General features: G+C 46.1%; 1 protein-coding gene and 1 pseudogene across 1 annotated transcript; one reads left to right on the top strand and one right to left on the bottom strand.

The window, feature by feature from the left end:
• The first annotated feature begins 13,468 nt into the window (after positions 1 to 13,468).
• Positions 13,469 to 15,928, top strand: Upk2 (uroplakin 2). The gene is made up of 5 exons (XM_046438728.2): positions 13,469 to 13,848; positions 14,316 to 14,447; positions 14,639 to 14,777; positions 15,042 to 15,112; positions 15,520 to 15,928. Exons 1-5 carry the CDS (start codon positions 13,773 to 13,775, stop codon positions 15,654 to 15,656), a joined length of 555 nt encoding a protein of 184 aa, XP_046294684.1. The 5' UTR covers positions 13,469 to 13,772; the 3' UTR covers positions 15,657 to 15,928.
• A 3,974-nt stretch (positions 15,929 to 19,902) lies between these two features.
• LOC124088824 (putative KHDC1-like protein) lies at positions 19,903 to 20,488 on the bottom strand (annotated as a pseudogene).
• Positions 20,489 to 22,846: the final 2,358 nt, after the last annotated feature.

Below are 22,846 nucleotides of genomic sequence, written 5' to 3'. Positions count from 1 at the left end.
GGAGAAACTCTGAACACAGCTATGTGGGGAGCTAGGGAAGTGGCAGCCCTGTGTTTGCCGTCTGTAGCTAGCCAGTGAGAGTGACTGGGGTTGGTATTTGCCTGCAGGTCCCTGCAAGTAGAAGTGGCAGGAGGAGGAGGGAGGAAAGAGGAGGCAGCGCCTTCCCTCCCTCCCCCTCCTTGGGCTTCTGAACAAAAAAACAGTTTTGCAAAGGGCACCATATCTGATGTGCATATCAAACAGGGCCTGGGAAGGTGGAAGAAGGCCATGTTTAGGGCTGTGGCCTGGGAGGCATGATAAGACCACCTACCCACCTCAGGAGAAGGAAATGGGGCCAGATTTAAAAGCTTTCCTGGCCCCTACCCATCATGTCTTGCTCTTCTTCCTGGTAGCTCTCATGAAACATCTCCCTGTTCACTCTGGGGACTGCTTTGGGTCACACTCTAACCTGGAAGACCCTGTTTGGATTGGAGAGTTGGAAATGCTGGACTCTAAGAGGGGTTAAAGGTCACAGCTCAGGGCTGGGGTTGTGGCTCAGTGGTAGAGCACTTGCCTAGCTTGTGTGAGGCACTGGGTTTGATTCCCGGCACCGCATATAAATAAAATAAAAGAATTGTGTCCATTTACAACTAAAAAAAAAAAAAAGTCACAGTTCTCTTGGGTCCTTTAGCCACTGGACTGGAGACCCCAGGTCTCTGTCCTCATACCCCTTCTGGGAAGGAGCTCCAGGATCAGCTCACTCCTGCTGCATCATCAGGCCTTCTCCACAGTCTACCCATCTCCCAGGAAGCCCCCTGACCCTCCCTCCATATGCCCATCAGGCAATCCATACAGGGGCCCATGAGGAGCCAAAAAGGTTTAAGGAACTGCAGGGAGGGGAGACCTTCCCCTGTCCTTCCCCTTCTCTTGACCTCCTCAGGCTGTCTGGCTTAAGAAGCCTTTCATGGAGTCCTAGATCCATCTCCCCACAGCCATTTAGTCCTTCAGCAGCCTCTTGTGCAGCCCTGTCCCTCATCCACGCGCCTCCAGTTTGAAAGGATCTCCTGTGGCTCCTACTTGCCAGATCCAAGGAGCACATTTCAAATCTCCTTGATTCCCTGAGGTCCTGATATTGCCGTACTGTCTTCTGCAATTGTTCCCCCCCACACTTGGGCACCTGGGAAACCATTCCCTCCTGGCTCTTTTCTTTTTTCTTTTCTGGAAGTTTCTGGATCTCCTTTACAGGCTCCTTTTTTTCCTTGCTCCCCAGAGCGTGCATCCAACCATCTTCCCCAGACCTCCACCCATTGTCTGTCAGGTACCTCAACTAGCAAGTTCACAGAAGCATGTCCACCTCAGCCTCTGCCCACAGTCTCTTCCCCAGCTAGTGATAGTGCTTTCCTCTATCCAGCTGCCCAAGGCATGTCCTCCCCGCCTAATCATCACTGGAGCCCCAGTACCACAAATGACAACAGCAATAACAAGATAATGCACACACACACACACACACACACACACTTTCTTAAGGGATTTTAAATCTCTTCATCTAGTCTCGGCTACTTCTCCAGTGACTTCTCCAAATTAAATTAAACTCTAAACCTCCAACGGGTCCATCTCTGACTTTAAGTCTTTGCAATTCTTTAAGCCTCTCCTTCCCTAGTTCTTTTAGGTCTCCCCTCTCCACCTCTCCCTGCACCTTGCTCTTACTCAACTTTTAAGGTCTCCACATATTCACCACTCCCTCCAGGAAGCCCTTCCAGAACTCCCGCCCAACATCCATGTCAATTGCCCCTTTGATAAGGAGCCTCTTTGGCAAGTTTACTTACCTTTTCTGTGCTGAGGTTTCATCAATGAATCCGATGAGAATGACAGTTCCTACCCCTCAGAAGTTGTTATGAGGAATAAACAAGAAAATATATGTAAATTCAGGCATGATGGTGCACGCCTGTAATCCCAGCTATGCAGAAGGCTGAGGCAGGAGGATCACAAGTTGAGACCAGCCTAGGCAATGTAGTGAGGCCCTAAGCAATTTAGCAAGACCTTGTCTCAAAATGAAAAGTAAAAAGAACAGGAGATGTAGCTCAGTAGAAGAGCACCCCTGGTCTCAGTCCAATACCAGAAAGAAAGGGGGTGGGGGAGGAAGGAAGGGAAGAAGGGAGAGAAAAGAAAGTATATGTAAAGGATTTAGTACAGTGCCGGGCACATGGGAAGCTCATTCATAAATAACAGCTGTTCTTATTCTCCTCCTGAACTCCTGGTGCAATGCGGTAGTGGGTAGAGTCTCCTCAGCACTGTTTCCCATCAGACCCTAATTTCAGTGACAGCTAGTCTCACCTCTGCATGTCCAGTGCTTAGCACACAATCGTTTAATAAACATTTGCTAATTAAATTAATTCATGTGAATTTGTACCATTTCCCCCACCCCACCCCCTCAGTGCTGGGAATGGAACCCAGGACCTTGTGCATGATGGGCAAGCGAATGCTCTACATCCCAGCCCAGTCTTTATTCCTGTGTGCATGAGCTCTTCTTTAGGCTCAGTTACCCCAAATCAAGCCTCCACCTAGTCTCAGGGTAATCTTTCAATAATTAAACGTATGTCACTTCCCTGCTTAAATCCTGTCAGAGACCCCTCATGTCTGCAGAAAACACGTGGGTCAGGCCTTTCCAGAGCAATGGATCCTCACTCCTCCACCCTGCCCCGTTCCTGTGCAATCCTTTCTTAGCAGAGCTCTGTTCTCTGGCTACAGTGAACACTTTGCTAGAAACCTCCAGCCACTATCCCCTCGGCTCCAGATGTCCTTGTATGGTTTAGATATTGTTTGTACCCCAAGGTTCTTGTGCTGGAAGCTTGGTCCCCAGCGTAGTGGTATTGAGAAGTGGTGGGGTCTATTAGGAGGTGGTGAAGTCATGGGAGTAGCACTCTAGGAAGGGATTAATTCCTGTCTCCTGGGGGTGGGTTAGGTATCATGGGAATGAATTGCTTCTCTCAGGAGCTGATTGCTCTTTATAAATAGATACCACCCTCATGTGCTTGACTTCTTCTGTACATGGTTGTTTCCTCTTCCACTTCTATTCCATGAGAATGTGACCCTCACAGAAGCTAAATAGATGCTGTTGCCATGATCTTGAATTTGCCTGCTTCCAATACTGAGAGCTAAATATTTTTTTTAAATATGTAACTCACCAAGCCTCAGGTATTTTGTTATAGCAACACAAAATGGACTAAGACACCTTCCTTCTTGCTCACTTGGCAAAAATTCTGCCCTTCCAACACTCTGTCCCAGATGGCACAGCCTGGGGTCCCTGAAGGCTTTGAAATATATATATTTAGTGAAAGTACATTTTAATAATGTGTTAAAATTGTGAAAATAAGGACATTTTTACCTAAAAATCCAGATTTCTGGAACTTCTTGAAACAATGAGGCCAACTAGGAAACAATTAGTTGCCCCTTACACCAACACAATTTTTCAAGAGCCAGGAATGGCCTCGTTGAGGACTTGTTCAGCTACACTCCTCCAGTTGGCCCCTCTTTCTGCTGTTTCTGTTTTCTGCCTGGTCCCTGGAGGCAGCTGGGTCTGAAGCCCTCTCCTGGCCTCACAGTATTTTGACCCACCCAACTGCAGTGAGGACCTGGGCTTTCTCTCCTCAGCGATCACTAGTTGGTCACCATCTGTGTTCAGCGCCAGCCCACTCTCCTTGGCTCCGTGCTCCTCCCTTTGCCTCTGCACTCCTGTGCATCACTAGCCCGGATCTTATTATCCGTCCCATCACTCTCACCAGTACCCACACTTTCTTTGCTTTGAAAATCCCAACCCGAAGTCAATACAACCTGACAGTATTATCATTCCTTCACTCAAGCTGTTAATAATTTGAAAAACTCCCAAAATGTCAAGGTTGATGTGATGGTTAATTTTTTTCATTTAAATCTTTATTGCAATAGATGCAAGCATTTCAGATTATATAACATGAGAAGTATAAACAGAAATGAGTGATTAGCTTGCTTAACTTTTTTGACGTATAGAAAAACATACTTCATTATAAATTTTATGGCTTGATCACCAAGAGACATCTCTCTTTTTTCTTTTCTTTTTCTTTCTTTCTTTTTTTTTTCTTTTTTGCTATGGTGGATTAAACCCAAAGGCGCTTAACCACTGAGCCACATCCACAGCCCATTTCCCCCTTTTTAATATTTTATTTAGAGACAGGGTCTCACCGAGTTGTTTAGGACCTCATTCAGTTGCTGAGGCTGGCTTTGAACTCATGATCCTCCTGCTTCAGCCTCCCAAACTGCTGGGATTACAGGTGTGTGCCACTGTGCCCAGCAAGAAATCTAGTTTATTTTTAAAGTTTATTTTCAGGGGCTGGGATTGTGGTTCAGCGGCAGAGTGCTCACTTAGCATGTGCGAGGCCCTGGGTTTGATCCTCAGCACCGCATAAAAATAAATAAATAAAATAAAGGTATTATATCCAACTACTTCTAAAAAATAAATGTTTTTTTTAAAAAGTTTATTTTCAAATAATATCCATTGTTCTCTATAGCTAATATTTTTTTACTTTCAACACTACTTCAAATTTATGGTTGTTTTAAGTATCAATTATACATTTAAATACATTATAAAGAAATACATATATCATACATAACAGATTTTTTAAACTTTTGTAAATGTATTTGAAATAATTGGTTTCCTTTCTAAACCTGTTTTTTCATGCACTTAAAAATATATTCTGAGGTCTCAGGTTGTGGCTCAGTGGTAGAGCACTTGCCTACCATGTGTGAGGCACTGGCTCTGATTCTCAGCACCACATATAAATAAATAAAAAATAAATATCCATCATTATATATATATATATATATATATATATATATATATATATATATATATATATATATAAAATCTGGGAGCAAATCTACAGAATATAACAGATTCCTACAGAAGTAGTCCATGATGGGAAGAAAGGGTGCCACTACTTTTTTCCCCTCATTTTTTATTGGTGTATTATAGTTGTACATAATGATGAGAACTGTTGTTACATAATTGTACATGCACACAATATAACAATATAATTTGTCCAGTATCACTCCCCATTACTTCCCCCCTTCCTCCCTCCCTCTTATCCCTTGGTCCTTTTTCCTTTGCTCTCCCTTTGATTTTTAGGAGATCCACCCAATATTTATTTTTTGTTTTTCTGCTCTAGCTTCTGCTTATGAGATAAAACATTCAACCCCTGACCTTCTGAGTTTGCCTTAAGTAATTTGAAAAAAAAAATTGTCAAGGTTTATATGATGGTTAATTTTCCACCTAGCTGGCCCATGGTGTTCTGAGTTTGGATTGAGTCAAATATCATTCTGGATGTTTCTGTGATGGTGTCTTTTGGATGAGATTAATATTTCAATAAATAGACTTTGAGTAAAGCAGATTACCCTTGGTAACCTAGGTGGGCCTTGTCCAAACAGGCCCTAATAGAACAAAGACTGATATCTCCTAAGAAAGAAGGAATTCTACCAGAAGACTGACTTTGGACCTGAACTGAAGCTCTTTTTGAGTCTCCAGTCTGCTAAACTGCCCCCTACCATCAGATTTTGGACTTGCCAAGGCTCACAATCACGTGAGTCAATTTCTTAAAATATTTCTCTCTTTCTATACATACACATAGTATGGATTCAGTTTCTCTGGAGAACCCTGACTAATATAGTTGGTGCCACTAAAGACCAGTTGGCCTCAAACTCAGCTGGATCATCCCTACCAAGGGCCTTTGGAACCTCTGACCCCCAAAACAACTATTTCAAACTCTTATACCTCTTTGCCCCCAAATTCTTCTCTGTAGTGAGTGAGTTTCTTCTCAAAAACTACAGGCCTTCAGGAGGGAGCTCCCTTAACTTATAACTTCCCTTCCCTACTCAACTCCCCCCAAAGTATAGCATTTGGGGGGCATTATTGTCCCTATTCTTCTTTCCATGGGGAATGTCACTCCTGTGGCCAAGGCTAATGCCTCCACTCTCCTGATCAGAATCCCATTTTCTTCCTCTTCCAGAAGGTTCTCCATCAATATTACCCACTTATTTTTCAACTGTTTTTAACTTCAAAACAAAACAGATAAGGCTTTCCTGTACCCCAGAGTCCCTCCAGTTAGCGGTCTCCTTTCTTTCCTAGCCAGCTTCTTCCAAGAGCTGTCTGCACTGTTCTAACCCTAGATCCTATCTCCCTGTCCCCTTCAGGATCTGACATTCTGGTTTCTCCTTCCTCACCTGCAGAAAACTGCTGTCTCCAAGGATGCACAGATACACAGAGCCCCAAGATGCCAGGCTCCTCTGGACATGTTTTCACTGCTCGCCTTCGGTCCTGCTCTCTTCATCTTGACACCTTTTTTTTTTTTTTTTGGCAGTGCTAGAGATTGAACCCAGGGCCTCCAACATGCTAGGTAATTGCTCTACAACTGAGCCACATCCCTGGCCCTTTATTTACATTTTGTTTTGAGACAGGGTCTTGCTGAACTGTTGAGACTGGCCTTGAACTTGCGATGTCCTGTGTCAGCCTCCCAAGGGCTAGGATTACAGATAGGCACCACCCCTGAGGGCACCACCATGCCCAGCAATACCTCCTTTTTAAAACTCTCCACCCAATCCCTGGTTTTCCTAATTTTCATTCTTCCTTCATCAGCTTCTCTTCCTCTGTCTGTCCTTTACCTTTTTCTTTTCTTCACACCCAGCTTCTTTACCTTCTCCCCCAGAAGCTTGTCCATGGCTGCCTTCTCCTTCCCTCTCCTATTCTTCAAGGAATATTCCTCCACAGTGATGATTTTAACCATCCCACTTCCCTCCCTAGGTATCCCCTAGTCCTCTGTGTTCCAGACTCAGATGCTCAATTATGAACATGCCCTACTGGACATTTCCCAAGGCATTGGTATTAGTTATCTATTACTGTCTACCCAATTACCCCCAAACTTAGTAACTTATCAATACAAACATTTATTCAGGGAAAAGAATCTGGGAAAGACAGCTGGGTGGTTCTCGCTGACTGTCTTGAAAAACTGCAGTGATGGTGTGGGCCTAGGTGCAGTCATTTAAGATTTCACTGAAGCTGAATGGAGGACCTCATTCCCCTGGTATTGCTTGGGGCCTCAGCCTCTTGCCACAGGGACATTACTTCATGTAGGTCCTCCCAAGTGAGCAAGGGAAAGGTGAGCTGCCTCTTATGGCCAGCCTCAGAAGTGAGGTCTAATCTCTTCTGCTGTATTTGTTGTTTTGTTTTATTTGTTTTATTTTTTTTTTGCCTGAGACAGGGTCTCGCCTTGTTGTCCAAGCTGACCTCAAACTCCTGGGCCCAAGAGCTCTTCCTGCCTCAGCCTCCCAAGTTCTGGGAATACAAGCATGTGCCACTGTGCTCAGCTACTTCTGCTGCATTCTACTGGCCACACAGGCCAACAGTGTAGGAGGTGGCTACACACAGAGCACAAGTATGGGAAAGCAGGATAAAAACAGGTGTTTTAGTCAGTTTTTTTGCTGCTGTGACTAAAAGACCCAACCAGGGCAATTGTAGAGGAGGAAAAGTTTATTTGGGGGCTCATGGTTTCAGAGGTCTCGGTCTAAAGACAGCAGACTCCATTCCTCAGGGCTCAAGGTGAGGCAGAACATCATGGTGGAAGAGTGTGACAGAGGGAAGCAGCCCACATGATAATCAGCAAGCAGAGAGTGATATCTCCAATTGCCAAATACAAAATATATACCCCCAAATCACGCCCAATGCCGACCTCCTCCAGCCACACCCTACATGCCTTCAATTATCACCAATTAATCCAATCCTTAATACCACTGAAATTCATTGATTGGGTTAAGGCTCTCACAACCCAATTATTTCCCCTTTTAAACCATTTACATTGCCTCACATGTGAGCTTTTGAGAGACACCTCACATCCAAACCATAACACCAGGTATGGTGGCACACACCTATAATCCCAGTGACTTGGGAGGCTGAGGCAGGAGACTCCCAAATTCGAGGCCAACCTCAGCAACTTAGTGAGACCCTATATTGAAATAAGAAATAAAAAGGTTTGGGGATGTAGCTCAGTGGTAGACACCTCAAATTCAATCCCCAATACCAGAGAGAGAGAGAGAGAGAGGAGAGAGAGCAGACGCACGCACGCAGGATCATTAGGGGCTATCATGGAGCCTGGCAATCACAACACCTCAGAGTTAGCAGATCCACAGTGAACTTTCTTCTCCCCGTCCTCCTTTCAAATCTGTTCTCGGCCATACGGCTGGAAATCATTCTTGATTCTTCCTTCCTTAAACATACTCTTCAGTCACTGATTCCAGTCCATCTCTCCTTAATACCTCTGCAATCTGTCTGCTTCTCTCTATTTCCATGCTTATTGCCTGGCCACATTTTTTTATTCTTTTTTCACTTGGATCATTTTGCTTCTCACCCAGTCTTCTTGCCTCCTGTCTAACCTGCTGCCAACCCATCCTCCACACTGTCGCCAGAATGATCTTTACACAACTCACACCACTCAAAGGCTTTCATTTTTCTTGAGGGTCAAAACCAAGCTCCTTGGCATAGGATATGAAGCCCCTGATGGCCCAGCGAGTGGCTCTAGCTCTCACCAGACCCATCTTTGGATATTTCTTCCTTGCTAAGATACACGATTTACAGTTCCCAGAAGGTGTGAGGATAACATACATCTCTGAGCCTTTTCATGTGCTGCTCCCTCTCTTTAGTTTACCTTCTTCCACTTACTTGAGTACCACTGACTCTGATTCACTCTTCAAAACTCAGAAAATTGGGAGCAGAAATTGCGTCCTGTCATCTCAGTGATCTCAGCACCTAGCAAGGTACCTACCATAAAGGAACTGTTCAACGAGTAGACAAGTGGTTCCTATGTGCCTGGTACCCTGTGGGATACTTGGTGTTATGGTTTGCATCTGCAATGTCCCCCAAAGGCCATGTATTGAAGGCTCAGTCCCTGATGCAGCTATGTTCAGAGGTAGAACTTTGGGGAATCAGCTGGATTATGTGGGCTCTGACCATCTGTGGATTAATCATCCTGACTGAATAGACCATGGGGAGGTGGTAGAACCTGTAGGAGATGGTGCCTACTGGAGAAAGTGGGTCACTGGGGGTGTTCCCTGGAAAGGTTTGTTTTGTCCCCAGCCCCTTCCTCTGTTGCTGCTCTCTCTCTCTGCTCCCCAGATGCCACGAGGTGAACAGAGATTCACCATGATTCATGGTGCCTCTCCTGTGCCCTTTCACCATGTTTTTGCCTTGGAACCAGCTGATCAGGGACTGAAACCTCTTGAAACTATGAGCCAAAATAAATCTTTCCTCTTGTTTTTCCCTCAGGTGTTTTGGCTATAGCCATGAAAAGCTAATACCCTTGCTGTATAATGCCCATATCTCAGCCATTTTCCCCTCAAACTAGTTTCCCCACCCCAAACATTTCTTTTTGCATCAATGACAAGGCTGGAAAAGTGAATTCTGAGTTATATCCTACCTCATTCCTATTTGCTCTGTGACCTTGGGAAAGTCATTTATTACCTCTGTGCCTCTAGTCTTTATCTGCAATAAGGGTTGATAAAAAGGAGAGGATAAGATGAATTACTTAAATTAGTATTTATTGAACCAGAGACTGTGCTAAACACTTTAAAATAAATTAGTTTGAGTGATAGTCATAATATTCCCATGAGACAGATTTTATACCCTTTATACAGAAGAGGAAACTACAGATCAGAGCAATAAGGTGGATAACTTGGCCCAAATCACAAAGCTGGAAGGTTTGGGGTACATGACTAAATCACAGGCTAGGGCTGGGGATGTGGCTCAAGCGGTAGCGCGCTCGCCTGCCATGCGTGCGGCCCGGGTTCGATCCTCAGCACCACGTACAAACAAAGATGTTGTGTCCGCCAATAACTAAAAAATAAATATTAAAATTTAAAAAAAAAAAAAAATTCTAAATCACAGGCTACATTAGAAAAAAAAAAATGGAGCATCCAGGTCCTTCCAACCCTGAATGAAGAGGAGTTTGTTTTTGTGTGTTTGGTTTTTGTGGCATAGGATATGAAGCCTATGTTAGGGCACTAAGTTACATCCCCAGTCTTTTTATTTATTTATTTATTTTCTTTAGTTGTCAATGAACCTTTATTTTTTTATTTATATGTGGTGCTGAGAATCGAACCCAGGGCCTCACACATGCAAGGCAAGTGCTCTGCCACTGAGCCACAGCCCCAGCCCCAGTCTTTTTATTTTTATTTTGAGGCAGGATCTCACTAAGTTGTCCATCTTGAGCTTGAACTTTCAATCTTCCTGCCTCAGCCTACCAAGCAGCTGGAATTAAAGACATGTACCTTCACATCCATCGCTGAAGAGGAGGATTTCTTATTGTCACAGCCTTTTCTAACCTTGGATGTCAAGAAGAGAGGACCTACCGCTTCCCAACAGAGCCACATGTGGTGAGTATGACATCTGACCCCCAGGCCCAAGCCCTCAGTCCTCCCCTGGGTACTCCTACAGTTCTTGACAATGATCTCCAGAACTCCTTCTGCACCTTCATTTTAAAACATATTTTATCTCGCTAGATCTCCTGAGTAAGGGAGGAATCAGTCCCCCCCCTTTTTTTTTTGCTACTGGAGATTGAACTCTGGGGCACTCGACCACTGAGCCACATTCCCCAGCCCTATTTCATATTTTATTTAGGGACAGGGTCTCCCTGAGTTGCTTAGTGCCTTGCCATTGCTGAGGCTGGCTTTGAACTTGCAATCCTCCTGTCTCAGCCTACCTAGCCACTGGGATTTCGGGTGTGTGCCACCACGCCTGGCTAGAGGATTTCCATTTTTGAGATGAAAAGAATGAGGCTCAAAGTGACTTGCCTAAAAAGTCATATAGCCTTATTCCTCAACAGGACAACAGTTGCCGTCAGAGGCTTGTATGCCTATGGATGTGTTTTTCTAATTGACTAAGAGGCAGAGGAGTGGCATTGTGGACAGAGAACCTGTTAGACAGGCCTTAGGTGTATGTTTGTTTGCTTTTTGGTACTGGGGATTGAACCCAGGGGTGCTTAACCACTGAGCCACATCCCCATAGTCCAGAAGGTCCAGAAAGAGGAGGTCTGTTTTAAGAGGTAATCTAGTCTGACCAAAACAAAGAAATCAGGAATACCTTAAGTTTCTTGAGGGCAGAAACTCATCTTACCTTTATATTTCTGGTCCTAGTACATTTCCAGTGACATACTTGGTACTCAATAAATGTCTGTTGACTTGAACTGGAAATTTGGAAGAAGAAGGCAAAGGAGGGAACTTGAGAGAGTTCAGAATCAAGAATCAAGGGAGACACCCTAGAAATACGGGGTCCAGGAGAGAGACTCCAGACGTGTGGTCCTGATTCACTTACTCCAAGCCATTGGGGAATCCTCCAGAGGAACAGGGTGCTGTGGCTTTAAATGACTTCAGCATTGTCAATGAATCTGCTCTGCTAAAAGAGTTATCCTCTTGCTCCTGCGCTTGGCCTCCCCCTCCTCTCAGCTCCCCAAACCCTTCTCGGCCGCTGTGATGGGATAATTAGATGCGAGAGCTCAGCACAGATGATGCTCCAGTTGCTTAGCAACTAATGGTTTCCATGGAGACCGCAAAGCACAGCCTCCAGAGCAGCCAGTGAGCAGCTCGGCAGGGCAGGGAGAAGACGCAACTCTCTGCTCCTCCAGAAACCTGGGGAGGGTTGGGGTGGGGAAGGTGGGGGGGTTGTTGGAGGGAGAAGGGAGGGCTTAAAGGCACAGGGCCCTCATATCCCTTTAAAACCTGGTCTGAGATCTGCCCTACCCTAATCTGTCTCATCATAATTTCAGATGGAGAATGGGAGCTTAAGGGTGGACCCAAGGCAACCCGCCCTGCAATAAACTCAACCTCTTCTCCTTTCTGCTTCCTGGTTATGATTGAAATGGAAAAAGATACCTCTCAAACCCAAATGTAAACATCCTGCCAGGGGGTGATGGAAGTTGAGAAGTGTCAGGAACATCCCCTCCCCCCAGGCATTCCACCCTTGACTCTGTTCTCTTTCATGTGCGAAAGATCCTCTTTCAGTTTATAAAGCAGGGCTAAACGGGACAAAAACCAAGGAGCAGGAAAAACAGAATTTAATTCTTCACCAAAAGGCAGCCCATCCTGGCAAACTGGAGGGGAAGCCCCACCCTTGCCTTCCATTGGAAAAGACCCAGGGTAAGTGTTGGGGGGCAGGTATCAAAACCAATCCTCTGCAAGTCCAAGTGAGCACCATCTGTGTTACCTGAAAGCTCATTGGAAACGCAGAATTTCAGGCTTCGCCTCAGACCCTCTGAATCAGAAACTGCATGACAAGAGATCCCTGGTCATTCATAAGCAAAATAAATTTGAAGAAGCTCTGGCCTAAGACCCTTCTACCCTCAGCCTGGGTCCTCTTTACTGTTGTCCCCATTCACACCCAGGATGGAAGCCCACCCTTCCCACCAATGGGGTAGGAACGCAGCTCCACCAGCCCCTCATGATCATACAAGGATGCTGGCCTTCTCTGGGACGGGAAAGATAACAGGGTCATGGAGCAAAGAGACCTACAGCAATTATCTCTGTAGAGCACAGGCCTTTATAGAATTCCACAACCTCTCCTGACAGTGTTCCACTTTCCACAAGTGACTACCTGAATTTCAGTTTCCACATTTACAAACGGGAACCAGTAACATCCATTACTCGGATCACTGTAGCTTATGTATGTGGGAACACACGGAGCCCCTGGCCCATGCCCAGAGTAGGGGCATCCTTGTCTCCCTCATGCCCCCGCTTTCCCTTCTGCTGATAGTCCCTCCTTCACCTCTCTCTCACTGGCCCAGGGCAGGGGGTGGTCATAAGTTGTATCATTGTTTTGTATTGTTTTTGCTTTTGTTTTTTCATTTTCTTTCTTTTCTTTTTTTGAACTCCGCAATTGATAGAAAGGGTAATGTACCTTTTTTTTTTTTTTTCATTTTCTCTTCCCAGGTCTCTTTCATTTTATTTGTTTTGCCTCGCTGGGGATCAAACCAGGACCTGACATGCTAAGCATGCTCTCTACCCCTGAGCTGTAGCCTCAGCCCTCTTTCTCTTCTTTATTCTCAGTTCAACAAATGTTTGCTGCCCAAGGCTGACTGTGCCCACCCCACCCACGCTTGTCTCTCCAGAAGTCTTCCCTGGATTCCCTTGTTCCCACCCACTGGAGGAATCTGAAAGCCTACATGTCAGGTCACCCCTGCCTTTCCAAGAGCAGCAATAGCTGGGCCTCGGTGAATACCAAGAATTAAGCCCCCTGCTCTACCACCCCTCTCCCTGTGATCAGTCTCTTTCTCTCCTTTTAGAAGCCCCTCAAGGTTACTCTCCTCTTCCTACATACCAGGGCAACTTCGGAATTCATGCCCTTCCTGGGAAGACCCCTGCCATGAAGGGAGAGCAGCCCCCCACCCCAGGCCAGGCTCTAGACCCACACAGGTGCCCACAGGAACACTGCTTCACATATGGGAGGCCCAGAAGAGGGGGTGGTTTACCTTGCTCCTCTGCAGCTGACTAATCACCAGGACCCAGACGGGCACCCCCACACACTTCTGGCCTGAAGGCCAGCTCTCAGTCCTGAAAAACCTGTCCCAAACTCCCCCCAGGCCATAGGGCCCAAGGGGCAGGTTGGACTGGATTCCCCTCCAGCCCCTCCCACCCCAGGACAAAATCAGCCACCCCAGGGCAGGGCCTCACTTGCCTCAGGAAGCCCCAACCTGCCAGCACCTGTTCCAGGATCCAGGTTTCAGCCCAGCATGGCATCCCTGCGGCCTGTCCAGACCTTGCCCTTGATCCTGATTCTGCTGGCTATACTGGCCCCGGGGGCTGCAGGTCTCTGCAATCTCTGGGGAAAGGTTCAGAGGTCTAAACATGGGGCACTGGGCCTTCCAGTTTCTCAAAGGGAAGCTGGTCTGGCTGGCTAGGGGTGGGGGTTGGTGATATCAGTGACCGGGCATTAGACATAGGATCCAGGGCACATTCCTGGGCCTCTTCCAGACCCAAGAGGCAGAGAAGTGTGGGAAAGGGTCCAGGGCTGCCCGTGGGGATAAGATTGGGCGCTGACTGCCTCCTGGCATCCAAAGTCTGGTTCCAGGGCAGCTTGGAAGAGTATGCAGCTTCTGCGGCCCAAGCCTGCCACCTGGTGGTCAGGCTCGCACAGGCTTGGCTGTTCTACTCTCCAGCTGCAGAAAGGGGAGAAGGATTTCGCTTCCTTAGCAGTGGCCCCAGGGGAATGCACCAGATCTGACGGCTGGACAGGGACTGATCCCCATCTGAACTCCCTTCTGGCCTCCCAGCAGAGTTCAACATCTCAAGCCTCTCTGGTCTGCTGTCCCCAGCGCTAACCGAGAGCCTGCTAGTTGCTTTGCCCCCCTGTCACCTCACAGGAGGCAACGCCACACTGACTGTCCGAAGAGCCAATGACAGCAAAGGTCTGCCTCCTGCTCCCCAGGCATCCCCCTGGTTCCCAGGGACCTCTTCCCAGGGCACCACCGGCATCCCTTCCCCTATTCATGCCACCTTGTCAAACCCTCTCTTGGGGCATTCAAACTCAAAGCTGCCCCTTTCTCCCTGGAGCTTCCAAAAACTTGACCCTGATTTTCACTCCCAATTTCCTGCCCAGTGGAGAAGTCCAGTTTTATAGTGCCTCCATGCCGTGGGCGCAGGGAGCTGGTGAGCGTGGTGGACAGTGGGAATGGCTTCACAGTCACACGGCTCCGTGCATACCAGGTGACAAACCTCCTCCCAGGAACCAAATACTAGTAGGTACCTGACCCATGCCTAGAGCAACTTAGGGATGGGGGTGCCGGAAGAGAAGCTGGGAGGGTTCTGGTCAGCATGGGAGAGAGAGAGAGAGAGAGAGAGAGAGAGAGAGAGGGCACGGCCAAAGGGTGTGCAAAGTGTCCTCTCCTGGGGGAAGGCACAGCCATGAAGCTAGGTTGGGGAGCAGGCTGGAGCCCCTCTTTCCCTAAGTCCCAGATACTCACTGAACATTTTCTCCTCTCTCTCCAACCCCACCCCAAAAGTATTTCCTACCGAGTAGAGAAGGGGACATCTACCGAGTCCAGCAGAGAGATCCCAATGTCCACGCTTCCTCGTAAGTAGCGCTCTGCCTCCATCTCTGGGTCCACAGACCTTTTAGGGACACTCTCACTCCACCCCCCAGTGTGGATTAGCTGCCCCCCTGCGCCACCACAGCACCTTTGCATCCTACCACAGAGGCCCGTGGCATCTTCTTGTTGACTCATCTGTCCTACTATTAAACTAAAGGCTCCTCATGGGTAGGGTTGGTGTCCTAACCTCTGTATGCTCGGGGACTCCCCTAGGAGATGTTCTGTAACTTTGGTTTGATGGGTGTTTGGGTCCACTGCCTGGCTGTTCGGATGGATGAATAACTGAAAGAATGGACATTGGTTGGGTGGCCAGATGAGAGCTAAGCTGTGCACCTGGGGTAGCCTTGGGCCCTTCCTGCCCTCAAAGGCATCCCTTTTTCTCTTCTGACAGGAAGGAATATGGAGTCCATTGGTCTGGGAATGGCCCGAACAGGGGGCATGGTGGTCATCACAGTGCTGCTGTCTGTGGCCATGTTCCTGCTGGTAGTGGGTTTCATCATTGCCCTGGCTCTGGGCGCTCGAAAGTAAGGAGGGCTGACCTGCGCGGGGCTCCTTCAGGAAGTCCAGAAACCCTCTGTGTCCCAGTCTGCCTCCTCCTGGGCCTCAGCCACCAGCCTCTGGCTCCTTCAGTGCCTTCATGTCCCTCTCCCTGCCCCCACCCTGCCCCTGGAGCCCTTTCCTCCCTCAGTCCCTCTCCCTACCCCCAGTGCCACACCACCCAACACTCCCTACCATTCCCCTTGCTGCAATCCTGTGGGAGTCGACATTCCTCCCATTTCACCACTCTGACCCCCATTACAGTCCACCCTTTCCTCTGTGAACTTGGTCTCTACAATAAAGGCTAATCCACATCTACCCTGTGCGGTTCCCGTTAGTGGGCTCCAATTGAAGGCAAACCTATAGAATCCACATCCAGGCTGCAAGTGCACCTGGACTCCTCCCTGCCTCAAGTCTCAGCATATAAGACACCAGGAGTCAGAGCTCTCAGACCCACACCTGGGCTGTGGCTTTTACATTCTGCACAGCACGAAGAAGACCACCCAACCAGGGTCCTGGGTTGGCGGCAGAGGCTGAGGCTGGGGCATCAGGTAGGGGCCAAGGGGCCTGAGGGCCTGGCTGGGGCTGGCAGAGCAGGGAGAAGCACTGGGAGAAAGAGCCACTGTCTGGGAAAGACAAAGACCGGGCCACCAGGGTGAGACCCAAGGATAGGGCACTGGAGGGGGAAGTAGAAACAGAAGTGGAAGGACCCTGGATGGAGGGGGACAAGGGAGGTAGAGTGTGGTAAATAAGGGAAAAGGGCAGGAGTACCCTTTTTTTTTTGTACCAGGGATTGAACTCAGGGTCACTTAACCTCTCAGCCACATCCCCAGCCCTTTTTAATATTTTATTTAGAGACAGGGTCTCGCTAAGTTGCCTCAGGCCTGGATAAGTAGTTGAGTCTGATCTTGAACTCAATAATCTTCATGCTTCAGCCTCCTGAGCTGCTGGGATTACAGGCATGCGCCACCGTGCCCAGCAGGAGTGGTCATAATTCACTCATCCAGTACATATTCCTTACAGGGACCAGTGATCTTTACATTGCTCTCTTTCTTCTTTCTTTCCTCCCCCTCCCCCTTTCTCTCTCTCTCTTCCCTCCTCCTCCTCCTCCTCCTCCTCCTCCTCCTCCTCCTCTTCTTCTTCTTCTTCTTCTTCTTCTTCTCTCTCTCTCTCTCTCTCCTTCTTTTTCCAGTATTGGGGATTGAATCCATGGCCTCAAGCAAGCACTCTTGTACTGAGCTACATTCAGGCAGGCCTAATATATCCCATAACTTCCTTGCAATTTTTACCACCATCCCTCCAAGATACTGTGTTCCTGCTTTCCTCAGGACCTTTGTACAGAGTATTCTGTGAGCCAGAACTGCTCTTGTGACTGCTCCCACTGCCTCTTCACTCCTATTTACATAGTTAGCTTCCTGTCCCTTTTCAAGGGAAGCCTCTGACCTTCATTCCTCCCTTTAGGTTGGACTCCCCTATCCCGTCTCCTAGTGTTACCACATAGTTTATAACTGTGTTTGTGTGATTATTTGATTGCCTCCTGTATCAGATGGTGAGTTTCCTGAGAGCAATTGCTTTGCTCCTATCTTTATTCCACTCTGCCTGGAACATAGTAGGCACTCAATAAATACTTGTTGAATAAGTGAATGAATGAACAAGCCTGTAAAGAGAAGGGGGAATCTGGGAAAGGACCAAAAATCCTGTGAAAACAACCAGAAAGGATTCACAGGAACCTTGATGACCTCTTTGTAGAGTGATCCTAGAACTTGAGACAGGGAAGAAATGGAAGAGAAGGACAATGATCTTTCTCATTCCACAAAAATTAACTGAGCATGTGCTATGTGCCAGGTGCTCCTGAAGGATCTAGGCTCACACTGTGAAGAGACATCTTTCTTCTCTCATGGAATTAACATGGAAATCAATTAAATAGAAAATGTAATGAATGCTGTGAGTAACGGAAGAGGATCAGACACTGGGCTCTTCTTTACTTTGAGTGGGAGTAACCAAGCCAAGGCTGAAAGCTGGGGAAGTCTGGGCTTTCTTCCCCACCCTATTGCAACAGCCCAGGAAGGTTTAGGAGCGCGGCCTAAACCTACAGGAGGACACTGGGCTGGAAACTGCACTGTACTTCACATTAACATCATCTAAAGAGCTCATGAAAAAGTTTAATAAGCCAGAATGGTGGTACACACCTGCAATCCCTGTAACTCAGGAGGCTGAGGCAAGAGGATAGCAAGTTGGAGGCCAGCCTGGGCAATTTAGCAAGGCAATATATCCAAATAAAAATCGAAAAGGAGGGCTGGGGTTGTGGCTCAGAGGAAAGAGCCCTCACCTAGCATGTGTGAGGCACTGGGTTCGATCCTCAGCACCACATAAAAATAAAGGTATTGGTTAAAAAAAAAAAAAAACCAAAAACGTCTGGGGATGTAACTCAGAGTTAAAGCGGCCTTGAGTTCAAATCCTCAGTACAAAAAAAAGCCCGATGACCAGATCACACTTCATACCAAGATCAAAATGACAAGGTGGTAGACATTTAGCTCAGGGGTAGAGCACTTGCCGAGGATGTGTGAGGCCCTGAGTTCAATCCCCCAGCACTACAAAAATAAGTAAATAAAAAATTTCAGCTGGGCATGATGGCACATACCTATAATCCCAGTAGTTTGGGAGGCTAAGGCAGCAGATCCCAAGTTTGAGGTCAGACTAGGCAACTTAGCAAGGCCCTAAGCAACTTAGTGAGACCTTGGATCAAAATAAAATATAAAAAGGGCTAGGGATGTGGCTCAGTGAATTGAACCCCTGGGTTCAATCCCTAGTATTACTACTACTACTACTACTAATAATAATAATAATTTCAGAATGACAGGGGTGGAAGCCAGGTATTAGTATTTATTTAAACACAACCCCCACCCCACCAGGAGATTCCAGTGTGCAGTAAAGTTTGGAAATTGAATAAAATTTACTATTTCTTTCTTTCTCACCCCCACCGCCATCTGTACTTGATTAACCCAGGGGCATTTAACCACTGAGCCATGTCCCCAGTTCTTTTAAATATTTTATTTAGAGATAGGGTCTCGCTAAGTTGCTGAGACTGGTTTTGAACTTGCGATCCTCAGCCTCTGAAGCAGCTGGAATTATAGGTATGCACCACCTCACCCAGCCATTTTAACCATTTCTAAGTGTACATTTCAGCATCATTACCTCCTCCTTCTTCTTCTTCTTCTCCTTCTCCTTCTCCTTCTTTCTCCTTCTCCTTCTCCTTCTCCTTCTCCTTCTCCTTCTCCTTCTCCTTCTCCTTCTCCTTCTCCTTCTCCTTCTCCTTCTCCTTCTCCTTCTTCTTCTTCTTCTTCTTGTGGGGCTAGTGCTGAACCCAGGCCTCCGAGCATGCTAGGCAAGGACTCCACCACTGAACCACGCCCCTGCCCTAACATCGTTGTGCTACCATCACCACTATCTATTGGCAGAATTTTTCCACTATCCCAAACAGAAACTCTGAGCCCATTAAATAACTACTATCACCTCCTTCCCTAGTTCCTGGCACTCGCCACTCTACAGTCTGTCTCTATGCATTTGGCTCTTCTAGGTACCTCTGTCACTGAATTACACAAAATTTGTCCTTTTGTGTCTGGCTTATTTCCCTTATAATATCTTCAAGGTTCATCCATGTTGTAGCATGTGTCAGAACTGTATTCCTTTTTAAGGCTGAATAATATACCCTGTATGTTCATACCATTATTTTGTATTTGTATTCATCCATTGGTGAACACTTGGGTTCTTGCCAAATTTTGGCTATCGTGAATAATGTTGCTGTGAACAATAATGTTCAAATATCCCTTTAAGTCTATGCTTTCCAATCTTTCAAGTATATACCCAGAAAAAAAAAAAAAGTCTTGTTGGATCCTATGGTAATTCCATGTTTAACTTTTTGAGGAACCACCGTAGTATTTTCCACGGTGGTGGCAGCTCTGCCATTTTACATTCCCATCAGTGATGTGCAAGGATTTGAATTTCTCCACATCCTCAACAGACTGTTTTTCTTCTTTTATTGGATATCTTTGCCAGTGGAAAGCTTTCCAACATTTAGGAAACTTCCTTCAGACACATGCCTAGAAGCTTGAGAGAGATGAGATGAGCCACAAATCAAAACTTCTATCAGGTCTTTCATGTTTTTCTCAACAAGGGCTAAAATAAGACTTCTCACATCTCAGCTTCCCAGAAGGTCAGTCCCTTATTATGGATACAGCTAACCATGATGCAACCCCAAATAACCAAGCAATTGGTAAGGGGAACACTGAGGAACCTCAAGAGAGATGGTCCCACACATTCTGGTGGCCAATAATAGACTCCAGGTATCTGGTTCCATCATGTGGTGACAGTCATGATCAGTCAGGGGCCAGCTCTGGACACACCTCAACATCTCCAGGCCTTGGACCCCGGCAGCAAGAATTCTGGCTCCCCACACTCCGGATCATATCCAGCAACCACTGTCTTGCTCCATGTGGCCCAATGACAGTAACTTGAGTCTGGCTTGTGGCTGTGAACCATGGATCCAGCTGAATTAGGGTGGGGCTATGCACCTCCATAGATCAAAGGTATTTATCTCCATGACCAATTACATGCTTCTCTAGCTCTTCTTCCATGTAAAATACCAATGGAGAATGAAAGTTTTCAGGCCACGTCCACCATGCTTTCTTGCCAAGAGTGCTCATTTCCAAATGGTACACTGCTCTTACTTGATTCAGAGTACAACAAGTCCAAGCCACTGGCTGGAAAATGTCTTTTTCTTCTTTTATAATAGCCTTTCCAGAGAGTATGAAGTGGCATCTCATTGTGGCTTCTTCTTTTTCTTTTTTTTTTTGGTAGTACTGGGGATTGAACCCAGGGGTGCTTACTGGTGAACTACATCCCCAGTCCTTTTTATTTTTATTTTGAGACAGAATCTTGTTAAATTGCCCAGCCTGGCCACAAATTCTAATCAGGCATGGTGACCACACCTGTAATCTCAGAAACTTGGGAAGCTGAGGCAGGAGAATTGCAAGTTTGAAGCCAGTCTTAGCAATTTAGCGAGACCCTCAACAACTTAGTGAGACCCTGTCTCCAAATAAAAATTAATATTTTATTTGGAGACAGGGTCTCAGTAAGTTGCTTAAGGCCTCACTAAATTGCTGAAGCTGCTTTGAACTCAAGATCCTCTTACCTCAACTTTCCGAGCTGCTAGGATTATAGGTGTGAGCCACCACGCCCAGATCCCACAATTTTTTATTGGTGCATTATAGTTGTACATAATGATGGGATTTGTAGAATAACACTTTTTTAAATATTCATTTTTTTTTTAGTTGTAGTTGGACAAATACCTTTTATTTTATTTATTTATTTTCATGTGGTGCTGAGGATCGAACGCAGGGCCTCACACATGCTAGGCAAGCGCTCTACCACTGAACCACACCCCCAGCCCAGAATAACAGTTTTTTTAAAAAAGTTTTGTAGTTGTAGATGCTTCACCACTGAGCCACATCACCAGCCCTTTTTAATTTTTATTTTGAGATAGGGTCTCACTAAGTTGTTGAGAGTCTTGCTAAATTGCTAAGGCTGGCTTTGAACTTGCAATTCTCCAGCCTCAGCCTTCCCAGTAGTTGAGATTATACACTAACAGTGGTTTGGATTTATACTTTTTTAATGATTAGTGAGACTCAGCATTTTTTCATGTGCTTATTGGCCAACTGTATGTTTTATTTTGAATAAAAAAATGTCTATTTATGCCCTTTGCCTTTTTTTTTTTTTAATGGTCTTTCTATGTTGACCAGCCTAATCTGGAACCTCAGACTCCTGGACTCAAGTTATCTTCCTGTCTCAGCCTCCTAAGTAACAGACTACAGAAGTGCACCACCAAGCCCATCTGTCCAGTTTTAAAATTAGATTTTTTTTTTTTTTTTGCTGTAGAGTTATAGGAGTTCTCTACATTTTTTCAATATTAACTCCTTATTACATATGATTTGCATGATAAAAACATTTTTAATAGTAGACTAATTAGAAAGGCTAATGTATCTAATAGATACATTAGAATAACACTTTTTTTTTGGGGGGGGGTTCTAAGGATTGAATGAGAGATACTTCACCACTGAGCCACATCACCAGCCCTTTTTAATTTTTATTTTGAGATAGGGTCTCACTAAGTTGTTGAGGGTCTCGCTAAATTGCTAGAGCTGGCTTCAAACTTGCAATTCTCCTGCTTCAGCTTCCCCAAGTTTCTGAGATTACAGGTGCGGCCACCATGCCTGATTAGAATAACTTTTTTCCCCACAGCTGTTGTTTGTTTGTTTGGGGTACTTAGGATTGAACCCAGGGGCACTCAACGTGTGAACCACATAACGAGTGAGCCACATCCCCAGCCCTTTTTCCTTTTTTTAAAGAGAGAGAGATAATTTTTTAATATTTATTTTTTAGTTTTCGATAAACACAACATCTTTATTTTATTTTATGTGGTGCCGAGGCTCGAACCCAGCGCCCCGCGCATGCCAGGCAAGCGCGTTACCACTTGAGCCACATCCCCAGCCCTTTTTATGTTTTATTTGGTGACAGGGTTTCACTAAGTTGCTTAGGGCCTCACTAAATTGCTGAAGCCAGCTTTGACTGGAGATCCTCCTACCTCAACTTTCTGAGCTGCTGGGATTACAGGCGTGTACCACCATGCCCAGATCCCACAATATTTTGGTGCATTATAGTTGTACACACTGATGGGATTTGTAGAACAACACTTTAAAAAAAATTTTTTTGTAGTTGGACAGCATGCCTTTATTTATTTATTTTTAATTTTATGTGGTGCTAAGGATCAAACCCACTGCCTCACATGTGCTAAGCAAACGCTCTGCCACTGAGCTACAGCACCAGCCCAAATAACACTTTTTTTTGGTGGGAGGGTACTGGAATTGAACTCAGGGGCACTCGACTACAGAGCCACATCCCCAGCCCCATTTTGTATTTTATTAGAGACAGGATCTCACTGAATTGCTTAGTGCCTCGATAAATTGCTGAGGCTGGCTTTGAACTTGCGATCCTCTTGCCTCTACCTCCCTATCCACTGGGATTACAGGCATGCACCACCGCACCTGGTTAAATAACACTTTTTAATAAAACAAAAACAAAACATCCATAAAGAAAAAGGTAATCAATTTGAGGCTGGAGTTATG

Source organism: Marmota monax, unplaced genomic scaffold (assembly GCF_021218885.2).
Source record: "Marmota monax isolate L192 unplaced genomic scaffold, Marmota_monax_Labrador192_F-V1.1 WCK01_AAM20220418_F8-fsc00081, whole genome shotgun sequence".
NCBI lineage: Eukaryota > Metazoa > Chordata > Mammalia > Rodentia > Sciuridae > Marmota > Marmota monax.
This window is presented reverse-complemented; position numbering and strand designations above follow the sequence as displayed.